This window comes from Gigantopelta aegis, chromosome 9 (genome assembly GCF_016097555.1).
Source record: "Gigantopelta aegis isolate Gae_Host chromosome 9, Gae_host_genome, whole genome shotgun sequence".
Classification (NCBI taxonomy): domain Eukaryota; kingdom Metazoa; phylum Mollusca; class Gastropoda; order Neomphalida; family Peltospiridae; genus Gigantopelta; species Gigantopelta aegis.
The window spans coordinates 61,040,097-61,067,565 of NC_054707.1; the positions used below are offsets into that span (position 1 = coordinate 61,040,097).

At 38.9% G+C, this 27,469-nt stretch overlaps 1 protein-coding gene across 1 annotated transcript in view; it reads left to right on the plus strand.

Moving 5' to 3' along the window:
• LOC121380397 (parathyroid hormone/parathyroid hormone-related peptide receptor-like) overlaps positions 1-27,469 on the plus strand; it is a 67,524-nt gene that overhangs the window by 7,293 nt on the left and 32,762 nt on the right. Inside the window, exons 2-5 of the mRNA XM_041509192.1 lie at positions 12,203-12,308; positions 17,430-17,540; positions 23,446-23,579; positions 25,328-25,422. Of these exons, the coding sequence (XP_041365126.1) occupies positions 12,203-12,308; positions 17,430-17,540; positions 23,446-23,579; positions 25,328-25,422 (446 nt within the window). The remainder of the gene's footprint in view (positions 1-12,202; positions 12,309-17,429; positions 17,541-23,445; positions 23,580-25,327; positions 25,423-27,469) is intronic.

Below are 27,469 nucleotides of genomic sequence, written 5' to 3' on the forward strand. Positions count from 1 at the left end.
CGACGGGGATCGATCTCACACCGACCGCGCATCGAGCGAACGCTGTACCACTGGGCTACGCCTAGTGGTAAAGTTACCGGTTTCCTCCCTAAGACAATGTTTGACACCCAACAGTCAATAATTAATGAATCAGTGTGCTCTAGTGCTGTTGTACATTTGGTAATTCTGATATATATTAGAGAAGAAACCCGCTACAATTTCCATTAGTAGCAAGGGATTTTTTTGTATGTACCATCCCACAGACAGGATAGCACATACCATGGCCTTTGATATACCAGTCGTGGTGCACTGGCTGAAATGAAAAATATCCTAAATGGGTTCACCGACGGGGATTGATCCCAGACCGACCGCGCATCGGGCGAGCGCTTTACCACTAGGGTACGGTCCGCTCCTACATCTGAGTTTTAAAGGGACGGGGGTGGGCTATTTCTCGTTCCAGCTAGTGAACTATAACTGGCATATCAAAGGCCACGGTATGTGTTATCCTGTCTGTGGGATAGTGCATATAACTTAAAGAAAATATCATTTGTTACTAATGGAACAAATATGTAGCGGGTTTCCTCTCTAAGACAATGTCAAAATTACCATATATTTGACTTCCCGTAGCCGATGATTAATAAATCATTATGATCTAGTGCTGTCGTTAAACAAAACAAACTGTAACTTTTTAAAAATAGTCTTTTCTGAGTTTACACACATTGTAGGATGTGTTCACTTTCCCACAAACAGAGCCTGTTTCTTTGTTTACAAATGCCAGTGTCTGTATATCTAATTGTGTGTTTGCGGTCGTGAGCTAATGTTTGCAGCAGGCATTGTTGATTTTCTTCCTGATATATCTTTTTTTTTGGTACGTACAAAATTATTGGAAAGTAAAATCTGGTTTGGGCTACAACAAACACCTTGTTTATTCAGACACTGATATTCTAAACAGGAAAATATCTTTAATGCATAATTTTAGTCATCACAAAGGATATGCTAATCGTAAACATGTTACAATGGCGGAAAACTAGACACAATCCCTTTAACAGATCAATGTGGTTGACAGCCTATATACAGGGCCGTAGCTAGCGGGGGGGGGGGGGGGGGGGGGGGGGGGGGGGGGGGGGGGGGGGGGGGGGGGGGGGGGGGGGAGGGGGGGGGGGAAATAAATAAATCCGGAAACAATTATAGAAACTTAAATAATAATTATTTTTTTAACCGTTTAAGGAGTTTTAGACTATTCACTACTCAGTTGCTTCCCCGCAAACAAAAAATCCTATCTACGGCCCTGCTGAAGCCCAAAATGTCTCAATTGCCCAAGATGTCCCAATTGCGACATGAGAATAGTATCCGGGATAACGATGACATTGTAACTGCGCGTGCGTTCCTTTTCCCAGCTAACGCTCGCTACCGTAAACCGTTAAATACAAACAGTGAACCAAGTAAGGCGCAAGTTCCATTTGTTCTTATATCCGTATGCGACCGGCCTCGGTAGCGTCGTGGTTAGGCCATCGGTCTACAGGCTGGTAGGTACTGGGTTAGGATCCCAGTCGAGGCATGGGATTTTAATCCAGATACTGACTCCAAACCCTGAGTGAGTGCTCCGCAAGGCTCAATGGGTAGGTGTAAACCACTTGCACCGACCAGTGATCCATAACTGATTCATCAAAGGCCATGGTTTGTGCTATCCTGCCTGTGGGAAGCGCAAATAAAATATCCCTTGCTGCCTGTCGTAAAAGAGTAGCCTATGTGACGACAGCGGGTTTTCTCTAAAAAAAACAGTGTCAGAATGACCATATGTTTGACGTCCAATAGCCGATGATAAGATAAAAAATCAATGTGCTCTAGTGGCGTCGTTAAATAAAACAAACTTTACTTTACTTTATATCCGTATACGTAATCAACAATACGGACAGTGATCGGATACGCACACGCGTACGGACGACGTATACATGGAATCTACTCAGTCCGTTTGCATAGAAAATTATTGATACGATTACGCATTACGGTTTGCGTATACCTATACATATATAAGCATGGAGATTACGGACAAATGGAATTTGCGACTAAGTCTTTACTGGATTTATGGCTACGCAGACTTAATTCAACTATATAAACCAAAATGTCAATAACAAGTAGGGTATGACGATTATGTAGTTGGTTTAGTAGAGTAATTTTCGCGACAAATCAGACGTATATGTTTTAGCAGTCTGTGTCCTAACACATACATTTACTAAGCAGCAAGAATATATTTTATATGAACGTTATCTCAGAGAGGATAGCACGTATACGAATTTAAGAATACCACGAAAATATAATACATGTACGCGTAAACATAGACTCTCTGCTATTATGTCTATCTTTTTCTTTTGACCAACTATCAAGAAACAATATGTTTATGTTAAAACTTGTTTTGTTTAACGACACCACTAGAGCGCATTGATCAATTAATCATCGGCTATGGGATGTACAATATTTGGTAATTCTGACACGTGATCTTCATTTTCCAACAGACATGACAGCATATACCACGGCCTTTGATATATCAGTCGTATGGCACTGGTTTGGATGATAACCATATGTTAAACACGAACTAGATGTAGCTTAAAATGTGTTAAGGTGTCGCGAAATGTCCCTTTCCTTCGTTTTTAAAATGTTCTCTTGGGGCGGAACAGTGGTGAAGCACTCGCGTGATTCGTGGTCAGCCTAGGATCGATCCCCGTCGGTGGTCCCATTGGCTATTTCTCGATCCACAGCTGGTGTAACAAAAGCTGCGGTATGTACTATCCTGTCTATGGGTTGCTGCATATGAAAGATCCTTTGCTGCTAATCGGAAAGAGTAGCCCATTCGTCTCTAATTATCTTAACCGACATCGTTAAATAAATCATTCCTATTCTTATTAAAATATGCTCATGATACTAGTAATAGAGGTGATTATGTTCTCGAGGTGACAGCATTTTCACCAGTTTAGATGTCACGTCTCTTATTGTAAAAAATAAACTACTGAATTTGCAAAAAAACAATGACGCCTTATTCCTGTTTTGTCTGTTTGTTAGAAGTCGTACTTTTTGAGGATAGTGTTTTCGCGCAAAATCAGATGAACTTAAGTATGGTCATATGCGTGGGATAACATGCAATTGCCTTTCTCGTTTGGATCAATGACAATGCAATTGGAACTCGTTCGCAGAGAAAACTACTATACTGGTTTTTCGTTCAAGATAAATATAGCAAATTAGTCTTCAATGTCAAGAATGGAATGTGGTTTGGCGATCAGAGCGTTCGCTTGAGAGACGGTGGGTTAAAGGATCGGCCCTGTCGATCACCACTTATCCGTGGACTATCGGGATTATTTTATTTCAAAGCCACGACTACAAGGGAAAGGGAAAACAATATTTACATTTCGTAACTGTTTTTAAACCTAACTGAAAGAAAGAAAAAGAAAGAAGTGTTTTATTTAACGACGCACTCAACACATTTTTTATTTACGGTTATATGGCGTCAGACATATGGTTAAGGACCATGCATATTATTTTTTTAGAGGAAACCCGCTGTCGCCACATAGGCTACTCTTTTACGACAGGCAGCAAGGGATCTTTTATTTGCGCTTCCCACAGGCAGGATAGCACAAACCATGGCCTTTGTTGAACCAGTTATGGATCACTGGTTGGTGCAAGTGGTTTACACCTACCCATTGAACCTTGCGGAGCACTCACTCAGGGTTTGGAGTCGGTATCTGGATTAAAAATTCCATGCCTCGACTGGGATCCGAACCCAGTACCTACCAGCCTGTAGACCTATGGCCTGCCACGACGCCACCGAGGCCGGTAAATGCTAATTGAAGTCTAACATAATGATTGTTTTCGACACCTGGTTGAGAGAGCGAGACACACAGAGAGAGAGAGAGAGAGAGAGAGAGAGAGAGAGAGAGAGAGAGAGAGAGAGAGAGAGAGAGAGAGAGAGAGAGAGAGACTGAGAGACAGACTGACAGACTGACAGACTGAGAGACAGACTGACAGACTGAGAGATGGGGAGACCACGACAGACAGACAGATGGGGAGAGAGAATTGAGAGAGGGTGGGAGAGAGAGAGAGAGAGAGAGAGAGAGAGAGAGAGAGAGAGAGAGAGAGAGGGGGGGAGGGGAGGGAGGGAGAGACACAGGGAGAGAGACAGATAGAGAGACGGAGAGATATGGAGAGAGAAACCAAGAGAGAGAGAGAGAGAGAGAGAGAGAGAGAGAGAGAGAGAGAGAGAGAGAGAGAGAGAGAGAGAGAGATATGAGGAGGGGAACCTATTGTCGCCGCATAGACTGCTCTAGCCTAAAAGCAGCTACGGGTCGTTCTCTAATAAAAATATATAATTACTTAATAAAAGTTTTAAGCGATGATTATCGTTAAATATGGATTCTTTTCACTGTTATATTAGATTCTGCAAACATTATTGTAGGATATTAACGAGCTTCCATTTCGTATCATGTCTATGTCCTGAGGGAAATAAATTTGAATCGAAATGGAAGTGAGGTCAATATTCTAATTATTACCCATTATCAATTTAAATTTATATCATTGGGGGTTAAAAAAAGAAAAGAAACAAGAAGAGAAAAAACTCAAAGCCAAGAGCTTAGGGGCCTATTTCACAAAACATCGTAAGTTTACGTCTGCGACTAGCAATTACTTTCAATATTATGGAAGTTGGAGCATTTCAAAGACAAAAGAAAATTAAATGTGTAAATTTCAAACTACATTAGTTGTACTGTTAGTAGTAATAAGAATTGTGGTTTTGTCATAGATTTACGTTTACGTGCAAAACATGGCTTATGATGTTTTGTGAAATTGGACTCATGTTCGCAGCATTAATTCATTTGTGATAAATAACCCGTAATTCCTCGTTGCTCGGTAGTCTCCAAGGGCATCATTACTTTAAATGGACATTCCCGAGTTTGATGCATTGTAAGATGTTTCCGACTAATAAAATATTTCTACGATTAAACTTACATATTAAATTAATTTTCTTGTTTAGAATATCAGTGTCTGTATATTCAATATGTTTCTGGTCGTCTTAATATTTGTAAGAAGCCCAAACTGGATTTTGTCTTCAAATAATTTCGTACGTACAAAAATAAAATATTTTAGGAAATAAAATGAAATTTAACCTAGTACAAATATTAGAACGATCAGAAACACGTTTAATATACAGCCACTAATATTTTATGTTATATTATATTTTATATTTGATATGTATTACAATCGTTAAAAAGTCTCTGTTAGTCGATAACATCTTACAAATTGCAGCAAACTCAGGAATGTCCCTTTAATAAACGTTAAATCACCAAATAACATGGTACTGTGCACCAATGTGTAAAACTCAGGAATGTCCCTTTAATAAACGTTAAATCACCAAATAACATGGTACTGTGCACCAATGTGTAAAACTCAGGAATGTCCCTTTAATAAACGTTAAATCACCAAATAACATGGTACTGTGCACCAATGTGTAAAACTCAGGAATGTCCCTTTAATAAACGTTAAATCACCAAATAACATGGTACTGTGCACCAATGTGTAAAACTCAAATGTCCCTTTAATAAACGTTAAAAATAACATGGTACTGTGCACCATGTGTAAAACTCAGGAATGTCCCTTTAATAAACGTTAAATCACCAAATAACATGGTACTGTGCACCAATGTGTAAAACTCAGGAATGTCCCTTTAATAAACGTTAAATCACCCAAATAACATGGTACTGTGCACCAATGTGTAAAACTCAGGAATGTCCCCTTTAATAAACGTTAAATCACCAAATAACATGGTACTGTGCACCAATGTGTAAAACTCAGGAATGTCCCTTTAATAAACGTTAAATCACCAAATAACATGGTACTGTGCACCAATGTGTAAAACTCAGGAAGTCCCTTTAATAACGTTAAATCACCAAATAACATGGTACTGTGCACCAATGTGTAAAACTCAGGAATTGTCCCTTTATAAACGTTAAATCACCAAAATTACTGTGCACCATGTGTAAAACTCAGGAATGTCCCTTTAATAAACGTTAAAAAATCACCAAATAACATGGTACTGTGCACCAATGTGTAAAACTCAGGAATGTCCCTTTAATAAACGTTAATCACCAAATATACATGGTACTGTGCACCAATGTGTAAAACTCAGGAATGTCCCTTTAATAAACGTTAAATCACCAAATAACATGGTACTGTGCACCAATGTGTAAAACTCAGGAATGTCCCTTTAAAAACGTTAAATCACCAAAACATGGTACTGTGCACCAATGTGTAAAAACTCAGGAATGTCCCTTTAATAAACGTTAAATCACCAATAACATGGTACTGTGCACCAATGTGTAAAACTCAGGAATGTCCCTTTAATAAAACGTTAAATCACACCAAATAACATGGTACTGTGCACCAATGTGTAAAACTCAGGAATGTCCCTTTATAAACGTTAAATCACCAAATAACATGGTACTGTGCACCAATGTGTAAAACTCAGGAATGTCCCTTTAATAAACGTTCACCAAATAACATGGTACTGTGGTGTGTAAAACTCAGGAAATGTCCCTTTAATAAACGTTAAATCACCAAAATAAACAGGTACTGTGCACCAATTGTAAAAACTCAGGAATGTCCCTTTAATAAACGTTAAATCACCAAATTATGGTACTGTGCATCAATGTGGTAAAACTCAGAATGTTTTAATAAACGTTAAATCACCAAATAACATGGTACTGTGCACCAATGTGTAAAACTCAGGAATGTCCCTTTAATAAACGTTAAATCACCAAATAACATGGTACTGTGCACCAATGTGTAAAACTCAGGAATGTCCTTTAATAAACGTTAAATCACCAAATAACATGGTACTGTGCATCAATGTGTAAAACTCAGGAATGTCCCTTTAATAAACGTTAAATCACCAAATAACATGGTACTGTGCACCAATGTGTAAAACTCAGGAATGTCCCTTTAATAAACGTTAAATCACCAAATAACATGGTACTGTGCACCAATGTGTAAAACTCAGGAATGTCCCTTTAATAAACGTTAAATCACCAAATAATATGGTACTGTGCATCAATGTGTAAAACTGGCCAATGAGAATTTATTTTTGGGGGGTGGTGGTGGAGGGTACTTTAGTTGTTTTTCTTGTGGTTTTGTGGCTTTGTTATAATTACAATCGGGTATACGATATGTTTCATGTGAATTACGATGCCTTATTTAGACCAGTAGAACTAATTTTAATCAGACTGCTAACAACACTGCGTAGTCTCCAATGGGTTATCAGTCTTCAGTTTTACATTAAAAATTATTTATTTATAAAATAAAACATGTTTTAAGGCATTCGTAATTCACACGAAATATGTCGTATACCCTCAGGATAATTCGGAATGTTTTCAAATTATTTTTAAATTACTGGCATGATTCTGCAAGTAAGGTTTTGATTGGTAGACATGAGCTCCAACTGGCTGCTGTTAGATCCACGTGTAATAGTGGAGCTAATTTTAATTAGATTGCAAGACACAGAAATAGTCTTCTTCTTCTAGACAAAAAGGGTCATTTTAAATTAGAAAGGACACTTTTCGTATTTTTCTACTACTCCCACTTCACCAGCCAGGTAGCTAGGTATTGCCGATGTTTATCAAACTTTATTGTTTTTTAATCGATCGATCGTTTCACGTGTCAGTACTTTCTGCTATACACACTGTTGAAGTATTTTAACAAGGTATACCACGTGTCAGTTCATTAAAGGTGTACTCTCATCTTTGTTCCCCTTCCAAATTTACTGATTAGTATTTTGTAGAGATATCACAAAGTTAAAAGTTAAAGTTTGTTTTGTATTAACGACTATTAGAGCACATTAATTTATCGGCTAAGTTAAAGTTTATTTTGTTAATTGACACCACTAGAGCACATTGATTTATTAATCATAGGCTAATGTATATCAAACATTCGGTAATTTTGATTCGTAGTCTTAAATCCGCTACATTTTCCCATTAGCAGCAATGAATCTTTCATATGCAACTTCCCTTAGACAGGACAGCATATTCCATGGCCTTTGATATACCAGACGTGGTACACTGAATGGTACGGGGGAAAAAACCCAATCAGGGAATAGGTCCATTGAGGCGGTTCGATCCTACGACATATGCACCTCAGGCGAGTGCTGTACCGACTGAACAGATCCCATCCCTCCCACCTAAAGATATCACAAAATACTACATTTATGCACAGTCATATTATCATTTCCTTAATGAATAAATAGTTAAATATAAGGCCTAAAAATACGTTTTTTCCAAGAATACAACCCTGCCTACAAAATGAAACGACCCTATTTTTGTAGGTGAAAAGAGTACATACCTAACATTTTATCTGGACCCGTAGGGTTGAAGGTTGTAAATACAAATTTAAAACAAAAAGCCGACCTGCCCTAACTAACGTTTACGGCATTTTTCTGGAAATGCACAATTCTCTATATAATTATACATAATTTATGTACCCTGATACACACACACACACACACACACACACACACACACACACATACAATAGAGATATTCAAAATATAAAAATACATACATACATACATACATACATATATATATATAAATGGATCAGCTAAAAATAATAGTCACAGAGGTTTTTTTATTTGTACTTAAACGCCTTATAACCCATGGTACATATTATAATTCTGTATTATTCGTATCAGGGTACATATATTATACTATACTGTAATTTTGGCACATGCCATATGATAAGATATTAAGCAAATTGAATTATTATATCACCATGTATTCGAAACTGCGTTAGCGAACTGTTGAGAACCTGTTCTAATAACATTACTGTTATACAGTGAAATCTCTCAAGACCGGACCCTCTGTAAACCGGAATTCCTTCAAAACCGGAAGTTTTGAAGAGTCTGTTTTTAAAAAGAGTACCAGGACTTAACCTCTCTAAACGGATCCCTCTTAATACAGGATATTTTTATTGATCCCAAGGGTGTCCGGTTTAGAGGTGTTTCACTGTATATGCGAGGTAGCGTGGGATTTGAGAACAGGAACACGTTCAGAAACACGTTCTCACTTCTGCGAAACGTTTAGAAACACGTTCCGTGCACCAGAACAGAGTTTTGAATACACGAACAGTGTTTTGGTGCAGCATAGTGATATAATGCTTTAGTGCTCACCAAATGGTTTATCAGCAAGAAGTCATCGTTTATTATTGGTGCATAGATCACAGTCGACACTGTCTGCCATTGGTTACATTACAGTGTCCCTTTGTTGAGTTTTTGGAATATTTCCGCCCCGACATTTAGTGATAACGTCTATACTCTATACTATAGTCAATCAACTGATAAATGTGTTTCAAATAATTAAAAATGACTTACTTTAGCGATTTTTAAAAACTCTAGTAAATTAATTTTCGAGTTGCAAATTCATTTATGTATTTGTTTGTTTGTTTGTTTATTTGTTTGTTTGCTTTTTTTTATTTATTTATTAAACTACATAGACCTGCACTATGTACATGACGAAATATTGATCTGTTCCTATATCATTTTATGTCATCTGGGTTCAAATAAAGGTTTGTTCTGTTCTGTTCTATCAGATCCAGTGCTGAATTAAATCATATTTTAATCGTTATATATTTAGAGCAGAACTATTCCAATTATCCCCAAGGCAACCGAGTTTGGTGGTCTATAACTTATTCATAAAATGTATTTACAATACTTTCTAGGCACAATTCCTATGTCATCACTTTGGATACCCCCATATCGCTGATCCAGTATGTAAATATATATGCGCATAAATGTGTTGAAAGCATCAGTTGGCCCAGCTGAAAATTGAGGAGAATTTAAGGGTCAGACGATATTTTCGACATTATTTTCTGAATGACGATTATATTAGCTAGACCATAATGTCACGCATGGTATTGTTCCATTTTGACGAAAGTGGGTCTAAGCAACCCATAAATGAATAAAAATCCACTGTCATTGACACTGTCGACTAGTTCTAATGGCGAAAACATGCTTACATTTGCACGTAAATTAGGGCGAAAGCGAAAGGTCTGCTAAGTGCCCATAACTTGCTTTTTCACAAAGGGCTTCATTTGCACGCTTTGCACGTGTATTCCATGTTCCCAATGCTGAATTTCCGTATAATTGGAGCTTGCGTTCATGTACGGTGCAAACTCCAAATTTGACAATGGTACGACTTCAACTGACTATCGAAGATCGAGGAAGGGCTATTGCTTGACTTCAGGATGGCAATACGCAAACAAATGTTGCTCTGAGACTTGGTGTCAGTCAGAGTGTCGTTGGCCGACTGTGGCAACGGTACCAAGCAACGAATTCTGTTCGAAATCGTCCACGTTCGGGAAGACCCCGAAGCACTACAAATAGAGAGGATCGCTACATCACCAATATGGCTCTACGTCAACGCACAACCACTGCACGCCGATTACGTGACAATCTGCGGACTGCGACTGGAACTCGAGTGTCTGATCAAACCATACGCAATCGTCTGAGAGCCAATAATCTACGCTGCCGTCGCCAGGCTGTTCGACCACCACTCCTACCACGTCACAGAACGGCCAGACGTCACTGGTGCACGCTTCATCTGCGGTGGCAACGTGTTCAGTGGGGTCGAGTGATGTTCACTGATGAGTCCAGGTTTAGTCTCCAGTTCAACGACGGTCGGGTTCGTGTCTACAGACGTCCTGGGGAGCGCTTCGCTGACGTTAACGTTAGACAACGTCACCGGTTCGGTGGTGGCAGCGTCATGGTGTGGGGCGGCATCTCTATCCACCACAGGACCCCCCTCTATGTGGTGGATGGCAATCTGAATGGAATCCGCTATCTGAATGAGATTATCCGGCCGTTGGTTCTCCCAGGCCTTCAGCAGATTGGCGGTGGGGCAGTTCTGCAGGATGACAATGCCAGACCCCACCGCGCCAGGGTGGTAACGGACTTTCTCAGACAACAAGGTATCGCCAGGATGGATTGGCCAGCATATTCGCCTGACTTGGCCCCAACAGAGCACGCCTGGGACGAATTAGGCAGGAGAGTTCGGGATAACCATGCCCCTCCGGCCAACCTTCATGATCTGGGTCAACTTCTTATGGCAGAGTGGCAGGCCATTCCCCAAGAGTTCTTCAGACGTCTGATCAACAGCATGAGGAAACGATGTGTCGAGTGTATTCGCGCCAGGGGTGGATTCACACACTATTAAACCTTCAACTTTGACAGCATGTCATGTGACTTCCTTGTATACAGTGACGTTTATTTGTGTTTTTTGGTAAATATGGAACAATAAATTAAATTTTTGGTGTAGTTTACATCATCAATCTAATACACTCTGAAACTTATTTCGTTATAAATTTTTGACCCTTAAATTCTTTTGAGTAGTATATAAAGTTTAATAATTATTGAAGATTTGGCGTATGCTTTGGAAAGGTGGAAGGAATTCGGAGCAAATTGTAATTTGTTTATTTAATTCACCATTTAACAATGTTTGAATATAAATAAACCGATCTGTAACTGGTTGTAATAAATACAACAATAGACAACAAAAAGACCACTTTTATTTTATCCATATTTTAGACGTTAATCTGTAAAAAGAGCCTATCGATGTGTAATTACCATTCACAGTGGCGCGTGCTCCATCAATACATCTTTTTTCAAATAATAGCATGCCATTTTCCAAATGAAAACGTAATAAAAGGTTTAATAACATGTCAGCATATTTTAAACTGTGGCTATTTGGTGACTAACATAGTTATTTCGACACTTGTTCTAGATAGGAAGATAGATGCTTCCGCCACATACCTAAAAGCAGCAAACATGATAGCACACACCACAGCTTTTTGAAGTACATTAGCTGAAACGGGGAGGAAAAATATCCACCGAAATGGATGAAATCTACGATGCATCCGGCGTGCGTTAAACCATTTCTTTACACCGAATCACCCCCATTTCGACGTTATTTAGTCCTACCTTTATTTGATAAAAACTGTAATGTATTTAAATCAATCATTTGATCCGAGGCTACATCAAATCAAGCCTTGGGCATATCCTCAGAATTCCCCCGAGGATGTCTTCAGAGTGAATGGTGGTCTAATTTTGTACTTCGTTAAACTGGCTTGAAAGACGATCTCGATCTGTGTCGAAATGAATTATTTCATTAAACATCACACGTGTGTTTGTTCGTTGCAGGGTCAAGGGGGACCGAAGCTCACCGTGGAATACTCGCGTTTCCTTGTCTTCAAAGCCCGCAAAAACTGCCTGGAGGAGCAGAAACAGACACCCCACCCCGGGGATGGTAAGGTTCGCTATTAGTTACCCGGATGTCAACGATGCGCGTGTGATATCGCAAATCAGTCTCTGGTGTAAAGTCTAGTTTCCATAAAATATGTCAAAGACTCGGAGCCCACGCAGATTATTTACGACTGTGTTCTCATAAGCATTTTTTCTGGGGAGAGGGGGATTTACGTCGATCAGCCGGAACGTAAATTTAGTCGTTATAAATCTCTGTTAATCTTAATATCATCTTAATATCGACAAACTCAGGATCGTCTCTTCAACTTAACTGATCTATCTTCTTGATTAGCCATGGGTCCGGAAGTCCAGATTCAGCGAATATTTTAATTTTTGGAAGTATGGCTTTTGGCTAACATATATCCGACCAGCGTTTACAATTACCCACACAGATTTGTCAATCTTCTATCAGTCAATCAATAATTCAACCACTTGACTCGTGCTTACATCCGCTGAAGGTTCAATCACGACTGTCTTGGCCACATTCTACGAGATTCCCCGGCGGATGTGTCCAGGACAGGGGGGGGGGGGGTCAGTCTTCTTTGTTGGATCAGTATGCATACATGTATAACAATGCAGGTGGCGAGCGGGCACACATAGGAAGGCGGAAGCGGCTAATTTTAACATGCTCATATACCACTAAGGTTTCGAGCATGTCTGTTCCGGGTCCTGTCTCTGGATAGCCATAGACTTAACCCGGAACAGATACACACATAGGAACATAACGGCGTAACCATCTTTGTGTCTCGTGAATTACTCTGTCCAAACCAATCATCAAGGCATTTCAAAATATCACGTAACTGGGTTATTTTTGTGGCTGTTACAGAAGATTTGACTGGCTTTGGTGAACACCACGAAGCGTACATGATTCAATGAAGCGGTGTAGCTAGTGGGGCGCAAGCGACGTAGCGTCTGTGTGTGTACAGCTGTACATAGAAAGAAAGAAAGAAATGTTTTATTTAACGACGCACTCAACACATTTTATTTTCCGGTTATATGGCGTCAGACATATGGTTAAGGACCACACAGATTTTGAGAGGAAACCCGCTGTCGCCACTACATGGGCTACTCTTTCCGATTAGTAGCAAGGGATCTTTTATTTGCGCTTCCCACAGGCAGGATAGCACAAACCATGGCCTTTGTTGAACCAGTTATGGATCACTGGTCGGTGCAAGTGGTTTACACCTACCCACTGAGCCTTGCGGACCACTCACTCAGGGTTTGGAGTCGGTATCTGGATTAAAAATCCCACGCCTCGACTGGGATCCGAACCCAGTACCTACAAGCCTGTATACCGATGTCCTACCACGACGCCACCGAGGCCGGTAGCTGTACATAGAGACAAAGACATATTGACAAAAAATAATACTAATGCGAAATGATTATAACACTAATAACATTTTTATTGTGTCTAATTTTACATTCATGTCATTTCAACTTATTTTCGTGCTTAATTCCTATTAAGGTTCAATCACGCTGTCCTGGGCATACATCTAAGCTATCTGGGCTGTCTGTCCAGAACAGTGGGTTAGTTGTTACTTGTTAGTTAGTTAGTGAGAGAGAAGAGGGTGTAGTGGCCTTACACCTACCCACTGGTTCGTTAAAACTATCTCTGGGTGGAAGCAGGTACCGGTCTGCAAATCCATGTACCTACCAGCCTATATGCCCGATGGCTTAACCACGACACCACCGAGGCCGATCCAGTTTTACAAGCTATTCTCAAAAGCAACAGTATGTAGTGATTCTCAGTTCTAAATAATGAAATTGAATAAATAAATAAATAAGAGAAACATCGAACAAAATTCAACAGTACAAATATGCCAGAAATATTAGAAATATGTTTTATTGAAAAACTATATATTATATCGTTTCCTAATATTATTCAGAACAAGTTATTAAAGGGACATTCCTGAGTTTTTTCCATTATAAGATGTTTCCGATTAATAAATATTTCTACGATCAAACTTACATATTAAATATATTTTCTTGTTTCCAATATCAGTGTCTGTATATTCACTGCGTTTCTGCTCGTCTTAATATTTTAAGAAGGCCAAACTGGATTTTGTCTTCAAATAATTTCGTACGTATCAAAAAATTATATTTTTGGAAATGAAATAAAATTTAACCTAGTACAAATATTAGAACGTCCAGAAACACGTTTAATATACAGCCACTAATATTTTATGCAAAAAAATATATTTGATATGTAAATACAATCGTTAAAAAGTCTTTGTTAGTCCATAACATCTTAAAAAGTGCAGCAAACTCAGGAATGTCCCTATAAAATATTAGCAAAATGAAACAACAAATGTTAAAGATAAAATAAAGTACGAATTATCTTTTCGCTATTCAACTTAAAAAACTCGATATAAGAAGAAGACATTAGTTTTGTCTAACGACACCGCTAGAGCACATTGATCTATTAACCATCGGCTACTGGATGTCAAACATTTAGTAATTTTGACATATAGTCTGAGAGAGGAAACCCGCTACATTTTTCCATTAGTAGCAAGGGGTCTCCGACTGAACAAAAAGGGCACAACAAAACAATAATAAAAATGATTGATCTTGTTTGGAGGGTGGTTGGGAACTGACCTCCATGATGGCCCTAGAAAATAATAGTATCTTTTGATTCGATGCTCCAAGGGCAATTTTATAAACAATGGTCTTGGAAACTAACTACCAGTTATTCACGTTCTAAGAAGCATCGTGTCTGCAACATAATAATACGTGTGCCTGTACTTTATTACAGAACTAATCCCTTATGTGTATTGGTCACGACAGTTCCGTGCGAGCTGCCCGTCTTGGTCTTCATACCCCGGCCTTAATAACCCGACTCCAAGTCATAACCTGTCAGTAAAAAATGCAAAACGATTCTCTTTATCGACACTCACGCAATCGTTTTGGCGTAGCGATAATAATTGTCGGGCTATTCTGAACACATCGAATCCGGACGTTTACAGACAGGTACCACTGGCTGCATTAAAAAAACGTTAAGTCTTAGTTTAAGGAGTAATTGTGACCTAAACATCCATTTGACGCTAAAGTGATTTATTGTTTGACAAAGTGTTTTTATGGAATTTCGAGAATCTTTTCAGAGTGGCTTTGCAAACAGTGTGTAAAACTCTCGTTTGTTCTACAGGATCAAATAAAGCTCCATAGTATGATTAGTCACGGAGATAGCGCGACGATAAATTGAAAACACTAGCGGCAAAATTACTTCTTATATATGAAGGAAATCTCCTGGAATGATGTCAGTAGCAAGACTGAACAAACAGATGATCACGACATTTCATAAAGCGAGATCTTACTTCGATTATGTTAATTAAATTGAGAACCTATATCTTCATTTACACTTTTACCATAGTTTGACACCCAGTAGCCGACGTATATTTTCATGCTGGGGTGTTGTTAAACATTCATTGATTCATTGATTCATTCATACATTCATTCATTCGTTCATCGTTCATTCATTCATGAGAACAACTTCGATTCTTTGTTTTTTTATTTTAAAATAAACTTTCACAAACTTTATTGAAAGGCGCGATCGCAATCGTGCCTATGCATCTGTGAAAATTTAATCCAATGGGCGCTAGTGTTGGGAATCGGTTGGGGTTTCAGGATCCGTCATTGGTTATGTTCGATTTGCACTAACCGATCAATTTTCAATTACACGGTCGGTTAGAATTATGTGAACAGAAGTAGGATTTGAATCATACGTACACCTATTGTCGTGGGCGGGACGTAGCCCAGTGGTAAAGCATTCGCTTGATGCGCGGTCGGTCTAGTATCGACCCTCGTCGGTGGACCCATTTGGCTATTTCTCGTTCCAGCCAGTGCTCCACAACTGGTGTAACAAAGGCCGTGGTATTTACTATCCTCTCTGTGGAATGGTGCATATAAAATATGCCTTGCTGCTAATCGAAAAGAGTAGCCCATGAAGTGGCGACAGCGGGTTTCCTCCCTTAGTATGTGTGTGGTCCTTAGCCATATGTCTGACGCCATATAACCGTAAATAAAATGTGTTTAGTGCGTGGATAAATAAAACATTTCATTCTTTCCTATTGTCGTTTTCACCGGTATAGGCCCTACAAATGACTAAGTTTACGGTTAATAACTATTTAATATATTTTTTTTGTATATATGTACAAATGAACACAAACCACAATATATAATTTTACATTAATTCCATCATATAAACCGGAGGAACAATTACAGTTAACATTTCCCCACACAATCGATTATGGATGTTTTTACAATCGATCATCACATCGGTAGAGACAAACCGATCAATTATCATTTGAAATGGATCATTGGAACACGACCAGTCGTGGGACTGAACGATATTCATGCGGTCCTCAGGAGGTTGATCTTTTCATGCGTCCTGGACAAAACCAGTGGCCAGGGTGGGACGTAGCCCAGTGGTAAAGTGCTCACCTGATGTGTGGTCGGTCTGAGATCGACCCCCGTTGATGGGCCCATTGGGCTATTTTTTGTACCAGCCAGTGCACCACAACTGGTATATCAAAAGCTGTGATATGTGCAATCCTGTCTGTGGGATGGTGCATATAAAAGATCCCATGCTACTAATGGAAAAATGTAGCGGGTTTCCTCTCTAAGACTATATTTCGAAATTACCAAATGTTTGATAGCCAATAGCCGATGATGCATAAATCAATGTGCTCTAGTGGTGTCGTTAAATCAAATATTATTTTAAAACCACTGCCATGTCAGAGACAGGCGCCAGGGGAACCTTGAAAGGATGTGAACATGTAAAAACTGCTGTATGTTCAAGCGATGGACTTTTCTACTTAATAATTTTGTGAATAAGGTCAAGGATAAAGGCCCGCTCTCCCCCCCCCCCCCCCACGTTTTTTACTGACTAAAAACAAATGTCGTTGTCCCTCAAACATATATATGTATTTGCAATATCCTGAGAATATACTCTTTTTTTAATACATAATGGCCTAACTTAGATATTATGAGTTAGGCATTATACTTCAAATCGTTAGTTTAAATTGTGCAGTGAAGAAGCAATCTCTGTCTCTCTCTGTTTTTTGTTTTTTTTAAACCCAACATTTTCTTCATTTTTACAATATGAAATTCACCTGTGGTATTGTTCCAGGGTTATACTGCAATATAACGTTCGACAACTTGCTGTGTTGGCCGTACACCCGAGCGGGAGAGGTAGCGACACAGCGCTGTCCAGACTACATCATCGGCTTCAACACGCATGGTAAGGGGTCATACCATTATTCGATCCATTTATTGTGTTTGAATCAGAACTGATTTGACTGTTATGCAAAGTTGAAAGGTTATGCAATATTGAAAGGAGGTTCAACTCCCATAGCTGTCATGAAAAAACAGGGTTGATGTCTGCGTATAGAACATAATTCCATATCATATAGTGTATTTCCCGTCTACGGTGGTTTAATAAGAGTTGCTTCCCTTTTTGCACCCTTCGAAGTAAAGAGTGATAATTTCAAACCCCAGGTGGCGAACTTTAATATACATGTACCTTTGATATGCTGGCTGGAAGGAGAAATAGCACATGAGTCCACCGCCAGGGATCGATCCTACACTACTCGCGCATTAGGCGAGTGCTTTGTCACTGAGCTACATCCCGCCCCATACCGATGGAAAACAAGCGGTAAAATATCTACCACAGCACTGGTCCTGGTTGCGTTCCTTTCTTATATAATAGCCGTGATTAAACAATGTGCCGAGGTGTCATTAAAGAAACATTCCTTTCTTATATAATAGCCGTGAGTAAACAATGTGCCGAGGTGTCATTAAAGAAACATTCCTTTCCTTTCTTATGTAATAGCCGTGAGTAAACAATGTGCCGAGGTGTCATTAAAGAAACATTCCTTTCCTTTCTTGTATAATAGCCGTGAGTAAACAATGTGCCGAGGTGTCATTAAAGAAACATTCCTTTCCTTTCTTATGTAATAGCCGTGAGTAAACAATGTGCCGAGGTGTCATTAAAGAAACATTCCTTTCCTTTCTTATGTAATAGCCGTGAGTAAACAATGTGCCGAGGTGTCATTAAAGAAACATTCCTTTCCTTTCTTATGTAATAGCCGTGATTAAACAATGTGCCGAGGTGTCATTAAAGAAACATTCCTTTCCTTTCTTATGTAATAGCCGTGATTAAACAATGTGCCGAGGTGTCATTAAAGAAACATTCCTTTCCTTTCTTATGTAATAGCCGTGAGTAAACAATGTGCTGAGGTGTCATTAAAGAAACATTCCTTTCCTTTCTTATGTAATAGCCGTGATTAAACAATGTGCCGAGGTGTCATTAAAGAAACATTCCTTTCCTTTCTTATGTAATAGCCGTGAGTAAACAATGTGCCGAGGTGTCATTAAAGAAACATTCCTTTCCTTTCTTATATAATAGCCGTGAGTAAACAATGTGCCGAGGTGTCATTAAAGAAACATTCCTTTCCTTTCTTATATAATAGCCGTGAGTAAACAATGTGCCGAGGTGTCATTAAAGAAACATTCCTTTCCTTTCTTATGTAATAGCCGTGAGTAAACAATGTGCTGAGGTGTCATTAAAGAAACATTCCTTTCCTTTCTTATGTAATAGCCGTGATTATACAATGTGCTGAGGTGTCACAAAACACACACTCCTCTTATTTCTTTTTTAAATAGTCGCTGATTAAACATTCATTCATTTCAACTTATTTTCGTGCTTATATCCAATTAAGGTCCAAACACGCTATCCTGGGCACACCTCAGCTATGGGTTAGTTGTTAGTTGGTTAGTGGTTAGCGAGAGAGAAAAGGGTGTAGTGGCCTTACACCTACCCAATGAGTCCTTAAGAACTCGCTCTTAGTTGGAGCCGGTACCGGGCTACGAACCCTGTACCGAGGCCGGTCGCTGATTAAACAGTGTGCTAACGCGTCATTATACAAACACACCTTGTTGTCTTAACACCTAACAGCCGCTGAATAAACAATGTTCTGACGTCAGATGTGTCATTAAACAAACATTCCTTTCCTTTTCCCCCCACTTTACTCCGAGGAAGATCTGTTATGTCGATAGGATGAGATTAAAATCATGTTTGGGTGTTGTTCTTGAAAATGCACCACTGCGCCGCGCAGCAATGGAAAGTGCATTTAGCAGATCTGTCTCAAAACGTGCAAGTCAGTGTCTGAAAACGTTAATCCCCAAACTGTTTTTAAATGCCAGAAAAATCACATACACGCACATGCTTAAAAGGTCAATATTGATTTATCGTTAGTTTGCAACTAAATTGTTTTCGCACAGACTAATTTTCCTATCGTACAAAACGATTTTTTTTCTATTTTAATTAATAGTTTCTATTTCTATTGTGGGTTGTATTCACCAGTAGATATTTGAAAAGGTGAGCGATGTATAGCATTCATTGCCTCAAGGTCTACAAAAAAAGTTTGATTTAGCGGAGTGATAAAAGCGTCAGCTGCCTGTGATGTGATAGAGTACAGCATCGATACACCGCAGTGCTTCATTAAAGTTAAAGTTTCTTTTATTTAACGACACCACCAGAGCACAGTTACATCTTAATCATAAGCTAATGCATAATTGGATGTCGAAAATGGGTTTAATTCTAATATATAATCTTAGAGACAATTACTATGTTGTCTATTTCATTTCAATACACAGAGTGAAAACAAAGTCTTTATCTCAATATACTATTAACATCATCACGAGAAGTCACGAGAAATAGTCCAATGGGCCCAACCGACGGGGGTCTATCCTGGACCGACCGCGCACCAAGCGAACGCTTTACCACTGGGCTATGCGCCACCCCTGCAGCGTTTAAAAGCAAAATACATAAAACAGCTTATGATACAAAATACATAAAACAGCGTATGATACAAAATACATAAAACAGCGTATGATACAAAATACATAAAACAGCGTATGATACACAATACATAAAACAGCGTATGATACAAAATACATAAAACAGCGTATGATACACAATACATAAAACAGCGTATGATACAAAATACATAAAACAGCGTATGATACACAATACATAAAACAGCGTATGATACAAAATACATAAAACAGCGTATGATACACAATACATAAAACAGCGTATGATACAAAAGTTAAAATGTTAAAGTTTGTTTTCTTTAATGACACTGGTAAAGAATATTGGTTTCTTAATCATCGGCTATTTGATAATTCAGACATTAAATTATAGTCTTGCACTTTCTCACAGGAGCACATATGACAGTCTTTGATATCCCAGTCATGGGGCACTGGCTGGGCCGGAACAAAACTAATCAGAGAATGGATCGGTCCACTTGCGGTCCGATCCTACGACCAAAGCACCTCAGGCGAACTGAGCTAGATCTCTCTCCCCCACCCCCCCCAGTGCATTCATTGTGCATTTTTACATTTCAAGTATAATTCACTATTATTACTTGTTTGTACTGTGGTGGTTGCTACCATGTGTGTGGGGAAAAGCATATAAGAGATACTTCTGTGTCGGAAACGGGTTTCAGTTTGCTTCTGGTCTGTGCAGTCAGTCAGGGACAATACGAAGTGATATTATATACGAAACACCAGCACCGCCGCCGCCACCACCACCACCACCACCACCACCACCACCACCACCACCATAACCACCACCACCACCACCACCACCACCACCACCACCATCACCACCACCACCACCACCACCATCACCACCACAACCACAACCATCACCACCACCACCACCACAACCAAAACCACAACCATCACCACCACCACCACCACCAACGATGATAATAGATATTCAATCAATTCAAAAGTGGAACATCACTAAGCTCAGGTGTTAGAATATGCCAGTATATTGGAGCGGGCAGCTGTATATTAATTTAATTATGCTATAATGTACAGATTTTGTTTTACATGTATTATGCATATTCAATATATAGTGGGTTGTATCGTATGAAAGCACCTATAGTTAAGGATTTCGTTAAAGTTAGAGTTTGTTTTGTTTATCGACACTACTAGAGCACATTGATTAATTAATCATCGGCTATTAGATGTCAAACATTTGGTAATTCTGACACGCAGTCATCAGAGGAAACCCGCTACATTTTTCATAATTCTGCAATGCATCTTTTATATGCACATTCCCACAGACTGGAAAACACATACCACAGTCTTTGACCAGTTGTGGTGCACTCGTTGGAACGAGAAAAAGACCAATCAGTTGAATGGATCCACCGAGGTGGTTCGATCTTGCAACGCAAACATCTCAAGCGAGCACACAACCGACTGAGCTAAATGCCGTCCTAGGGATTTCGTTGTTGTCAATATTGCAGACTTCGCCACAAGTATACAGTGGATTGTATCATGTAAAAACACCTATAGTTAGGGATTTCCTTGCTAATATTGCAGACTTCGCCACAAGTATATAGTGGATTGTATCATGTACAAACACCTATAGTTAGGGATTTCCTTGCTAATATTGCAGACTTCGCCACAAGTATACAGTGGATTGTATCATGTAGAAACACCTATAGTTTGGGGTTTCCTTGCTAATATTGCAGACTTCGCCACAAGTATACAGTGGATTGTATCATGTAAAAGCACCCATCGTTAGGGGTTTCCTTGCTAATATTGCAGACTTCGCCACAAGTATACAGTGGATTGTATCATGTAAAAGCACCTATAGTTAGGGATTTCCCTGCTAATATTGCAGACTTCGCCACAAGTATATAGTGGATTGTATCATCTGAAAGCACCTATAGTTAGGGATTTCCTTGCTAATATTGCAGACTTCGCCACAAGTATACAGTGGATTGTATCATGTAAAAGCACCTATAGTTAGGGATTTCCCTGCTAATATTGCAGACTTCGCCACAAGTATATAGTGGATTGTATCATCTGAAAGCACCTATAGTTAGGGATTTCCTTGCTAATATTGCAGACTTCGCCACAAGTATACAGTGGATTGTATCATGTAAAAACACCTATAGTTAGGGATTTCCTTGCTAATATTGCAGACTTCTCCACAAGTATACAGTGGATTGTATCATGTAAAAGCACCTATCGTTAGGGGTTTCCTTGCTAATATTGCAGACTTCGCCACAAGTATACAGTGGATTGTATCATGTAAAAGCACCTATAGTTAGGGATTTCCCTGCTAATATTGCAGACTTCGCCACAAGTATACAGTGGATTGTATCATGTAAAAGTACCTATAGTTAGGGATTTCCCTGCTAATATTGCAGACTTCGCCACAAGTATATAGTGGATTGTATCATCTGAAAGCACCTATAGTTAGGGATTTCCTTGCTAATATTGCAGACTTCGCCACAAGTATACAGTGGATTGTATCATGTAAAAACCCCTATAGTTAGGGATTTCCCTGCTAATATTGCAGACTTCGCCACAAGTATACAGTGGATTGTATCATGTAAAAGCACCTATAGTTAGGGATTTCCCTGCTAATATTGCAGACTTCGCCACAAGTATATAGTGGATTGTATCATCTGAAAGCACCTATAGTTAGGGATTTCCTTGCTAATATTGCAGATTTCGCCACAAGTATACAGTGGATTGTATCATGTAGAAACACCTATAGTTAGGGATTTCCTTGCTAATATTGCAGACTTCGCCACAAGTATACAGTGGATTGTATCATGTAAAAGCACCTATAGTTAGGGATTTCCCTGCTAATATTGCAGACTTCGCCACAAGTATATAGTGGATTGTATCATCTGAAAGCACCTATAGTTAGGGATTTCCTTGCTAATATTGCAGACTTCGCCACAAGTATACAGTGGATTGTATCATGTAAAAACACCTATAGTTAGGGATTTCCTTGCTAATATTGCAGACTTCGCCACAAGTATACAGTGGATTGTATCATGTAAAAGCATCTATCGTTAGGGGTTTCCTTGCTAATATTGCAGACTTCGCCACAAGTATACAGTGGATTGTATCATGTAAAAGCACCTATAGTTAGGGATTTCCCTGCTAATATTGCAGACTTCGCCACAAGTATACAGTGGATTTTATCATGTGAAAGCACCTATAGTTAGGGATTTCCTTGCTAATATTGCAGACTTCGCCACAAGTATACAGTGGATTGTATCATGTGAAAGCACCTATAGTTAGGGGTTTCCTTGCTAATATTGCAGACTTCGCCACGAAGAAGTGCGAGGACACGGGTCTGTGGCAGTACAGAAGTGACCTGAACTCCGTGTGGACCAACTTCAAGCCGTGCTATGACCACGATCGGTCCGGTCACCCCTCTGTCCATCCTTTGATAGAGGTAGTCTGTCTGTGGTGTGTGTCTGTCCATCCTTTGATAGAGGTAGTCTGTCTGTGGTGTGTATCTGTCCATCCTTTGATAGAGGTAGTCTGTCTGTGGTGTGTGTCTGTCCATCTTTTGATAGAGGTAATCTGTATGTGGTGTGTGTCTGTCCGTCCTTTGATAGAGGTAGTCTGTCTGTGGTGTGTGTCTGTCCATCCTTTGATACAGGTAGTCTGTGTGTGGTGTGTGTCGGTCCATCCTTTGATACAAGTAGTCTTTCTGTGGTGTGTATCTGTCCATCCTTTGATAGAGGTAGTCTGTCTGTGGTGTGTGTCTGTCCATCTTTTGATAGAGATAATCTGTCTGTGGTGTGTGTCTGTCCATCCTTTGATACAGGTAGTCTGTCTGTGGTGTGTGTCTGTCCATCCTTTGATACAAGTAGTCTGTCTGTGGTGTGTGTCTGTCCATCCTTTGATACAGGTAGTCTGTCTGCGGTGTGTGTCTGTTCCTTTGATAGAGGTAGTTTGTCTCTGTCTGTGTGTCTGTTTGTATGTCTATCTGCCCATCCTTTGATAGAGGTAGTCTGTCTGTCTGTCTCTGCCTGTCTGTCTGTCTGTCTGTCTGTCTGTCTGTATATGTCTGTCTGTCTGACTGTCTCTCTCTCTCTCTCTCTCTCTCTCTCTCTCTCTCTCTCTCTCTCTCTCTCTCTATGTATGTGTTTGTGTGTCTGTCTGTCTGTCCGTGTCTGTCTGTCTATCTGTCTGTATGTCTGTCTGTGATTGTATGTCTGTGACTGCCTGCCTGTGTGCTTACGTACACACTTATGCTTGCACGCACATACCTACACACATACGCATGCACGCACCCACAAATACGCATGTACACGTGCTTACACGCATACACACATTTAGAAACATGCATAGATTAAAAATGGTTACAGAATAATACTGTAATTGATATAGTTAGCAGTTTCGACCATCTTGGGTTAGAACTACGTTTTAATGGTAAATTTACATACAAGAAAAAGAAAGTAATCGTATTTAAAGATGAAACATGCATGTGACATTGTTAACGTCATGTCTGGTTAATAATAAGGAACAGAAGCTGCGCGTTTTAAAAAATCAATTACTGCACACATTACCGCAAATTGCTGGCAGCAGAGTTGGCAGTAGAGAGACGTATTCTTTTTTAAGTAGCACAAATTGGTTATTGTGTGTTAATAATACAGTTAATTACTACATACTTTTTTATAGGAGTATTCTGCTACTGTAATTAAAAAAAAGAAAATCCACTACTTCTATTTATTGCATTTCGGAATGTCTTTACCACGCTGGTCATACAGATAAAGCAATAGCGATTGGATAAATTACGCATCACTAGGTATTCAAATGCATTTCAGTGTTTAAACAAAATGCACAGTTACTATTATTATGCATTATGCTACGACACTAGTGCTATTGAATATCAAAACTAAATGTTTAAACAAAATGCACAGTTACTGTTATTATGCATTATGCTACGACACTAGTGCTACCGAATATCAAAACTAAATGTTTAAACAAAATGCACAGTTACTGTTATTATGCATTATGCTACGACACTAGTGCTACTGAATATCAAAACTAAATGTTTAAACAAAATGCACAGTTACTGTTATTATGCATTATGCTACGACACTAGTGCTACTGAATATCAAAACTAAATGTTTAAAAGCAGGATTTAGTCAAGGTTTACCTCTGGTTGTTGTTGTTGTTGTTTGTTTTCAGAAACATATCCACATCATCCAGTTGCTGTCCACAATCGGATACAGCATATCCTTGGGAACTCTTCTCATAGCTGTCTTTCTCATGCTCATTTTCAAGTACGTTTGTATGTGACCAAGATGTATAAAAGTAATAGAAATACACTACAAAAGTAAACATTATACACTATTTATAGTAACAACAAGTTGTTTCTAAACGTATCTGACGAGCAAAAACGAAATGGATACTTTTTAACAAACGAGTTGGAACATAGCTGATATCTAACGAACACGAATATTGTATTTTATTTTTTAAAAAGAACTTTAAAAAAAGTATAAAGGAAATTTAAACCTATTTTCCAAATTGCGCGTACATATTTAACATATACGTCATAGGCAGAATTCGAAAGTTAATTTCAATCGACAGTTTGGCTTTGACGTCTACCTGACCATCTTGGATTAACCAATCAGCTGTCTTTTAATATATATAACCTACATTAGTGTAATATAAAGATCTCGCAGATTTCTGTTACACGGGTGTGTAGGAACATTAATTGTATTACCCATACGGGCTGACATATCAATATTAAATAAGAGTAAAAGCAGTCTTAAGTTGTTTCCGATTAATTCAGCATTTGTAATCATGACTAAAATTCTATATCAAGTATTCTCTTGTTTAGTTTATTAGTGTATTCAGTGTGTTTCTGATGGCCACAATGTTTGTAGTCAAATCACATTTTATGTTTCAATATACAAGAGGACCGGGTCCAGAATTTTGTAAAGCGGGGTCCACAAAATTCTGAAAAGGGCAAATCTAAATTTGAAAAGGGAAATGAGCCTTGTTCCCCAAAAGAGCGAAATCTGTTGAGGAGTTCGGGTGTATGCAGCCAAAAATAGTTTCAAATAAAATACTCAAATACGCAATTTCAACACAGTTTACTGGTTTACATTGTAGATGATGAATTTAAGAGAGAGAAAAACAGAGAACATAAGAGATACGGGGTCCACCGGTGTACATCCAGTTTGAGCTACTGCAAAGTTTAGGACGATCAAAAACACAATAAATACACAGGGACTTGTGGTGTAAACGAGAAACTTTATTTTATATGTAACTGAAAGCAATCGGAACAGTCGCTTTAACATTATCTTAAAGGGACATACTCTAATTTTTAAACACTAAGACATATTTTTGACTATTATAGCCGTTTTTTATAACCGAGATCATACTTTAGTTAGATTTTATGGTTTAGATTATCAATTTCTGTACATTCTGTACATTCGAAGTGTTTTTTGTCATCCTGGTGTTTTTAATATCACAAAATGCATTTCTCATATTTTTAAAAACACGTCTGAGAAGTAACAATTATGGAGTCGAGTTTTAGTCTATTTTTAGAGGGTATTTCACCATTTCAAAGTCACATACTCGGGTTTCACTCAATTGTAACTTTATCCAAATGTGTTATAGGTTTGCAGATTAACTAAACTTAGTGTTCATTTTCATGGGTTGAAACTAGGGTCTGCCCCTTTAATAATCTAATCAAAAACAGCTCTACTTGTAGTAGACCAGTAGAGCTGATTTCAATCAGATTGTTTTAATTTCATTTCATTTCAACTTATTTTCGTGCTTATATTCAAATAAGGTACAAGCACGCGGCCCTGGGCACACACCTCAGCTATCTGGGCTGTCTGTCCAGGACAGTAGATAAGTGGTTAATTGTTAGTGGTTAGTGAGAGAGCAGAGGGTGTAGTGACCTTACGGCTACCCATTGAGTCATTAAAACTCGCTCTGGGTGGGAGCCGGTATTGGGTTGCGAACCCTGTACCTACCAGCCTTATGTGCGATGGCTTAACCGCGACACCACCTAGGCCGGTATTGTTTTGCACAGTGTTATGCAGTACTATGTAATCATTAACTAGCTGCTTTAGGAAAAAAAAAAGATGTGATTCGATTGGCTGTTCTCCAAAGGTCAAAATATTAACACGCCAGGGACCGATATTCCATATATCATCGCACCTATAGTTAATGTTTCTGTCCTGAACGTCAAACCTTAACTATATGTGAAAGTTGATATTTACCCAGTATATCAATATTACGAAACTATTCGAAATGTTTTCAATTATATATTCTGTAAAGATTTATTGCATCGAAATATTCTATCCCGGCTTG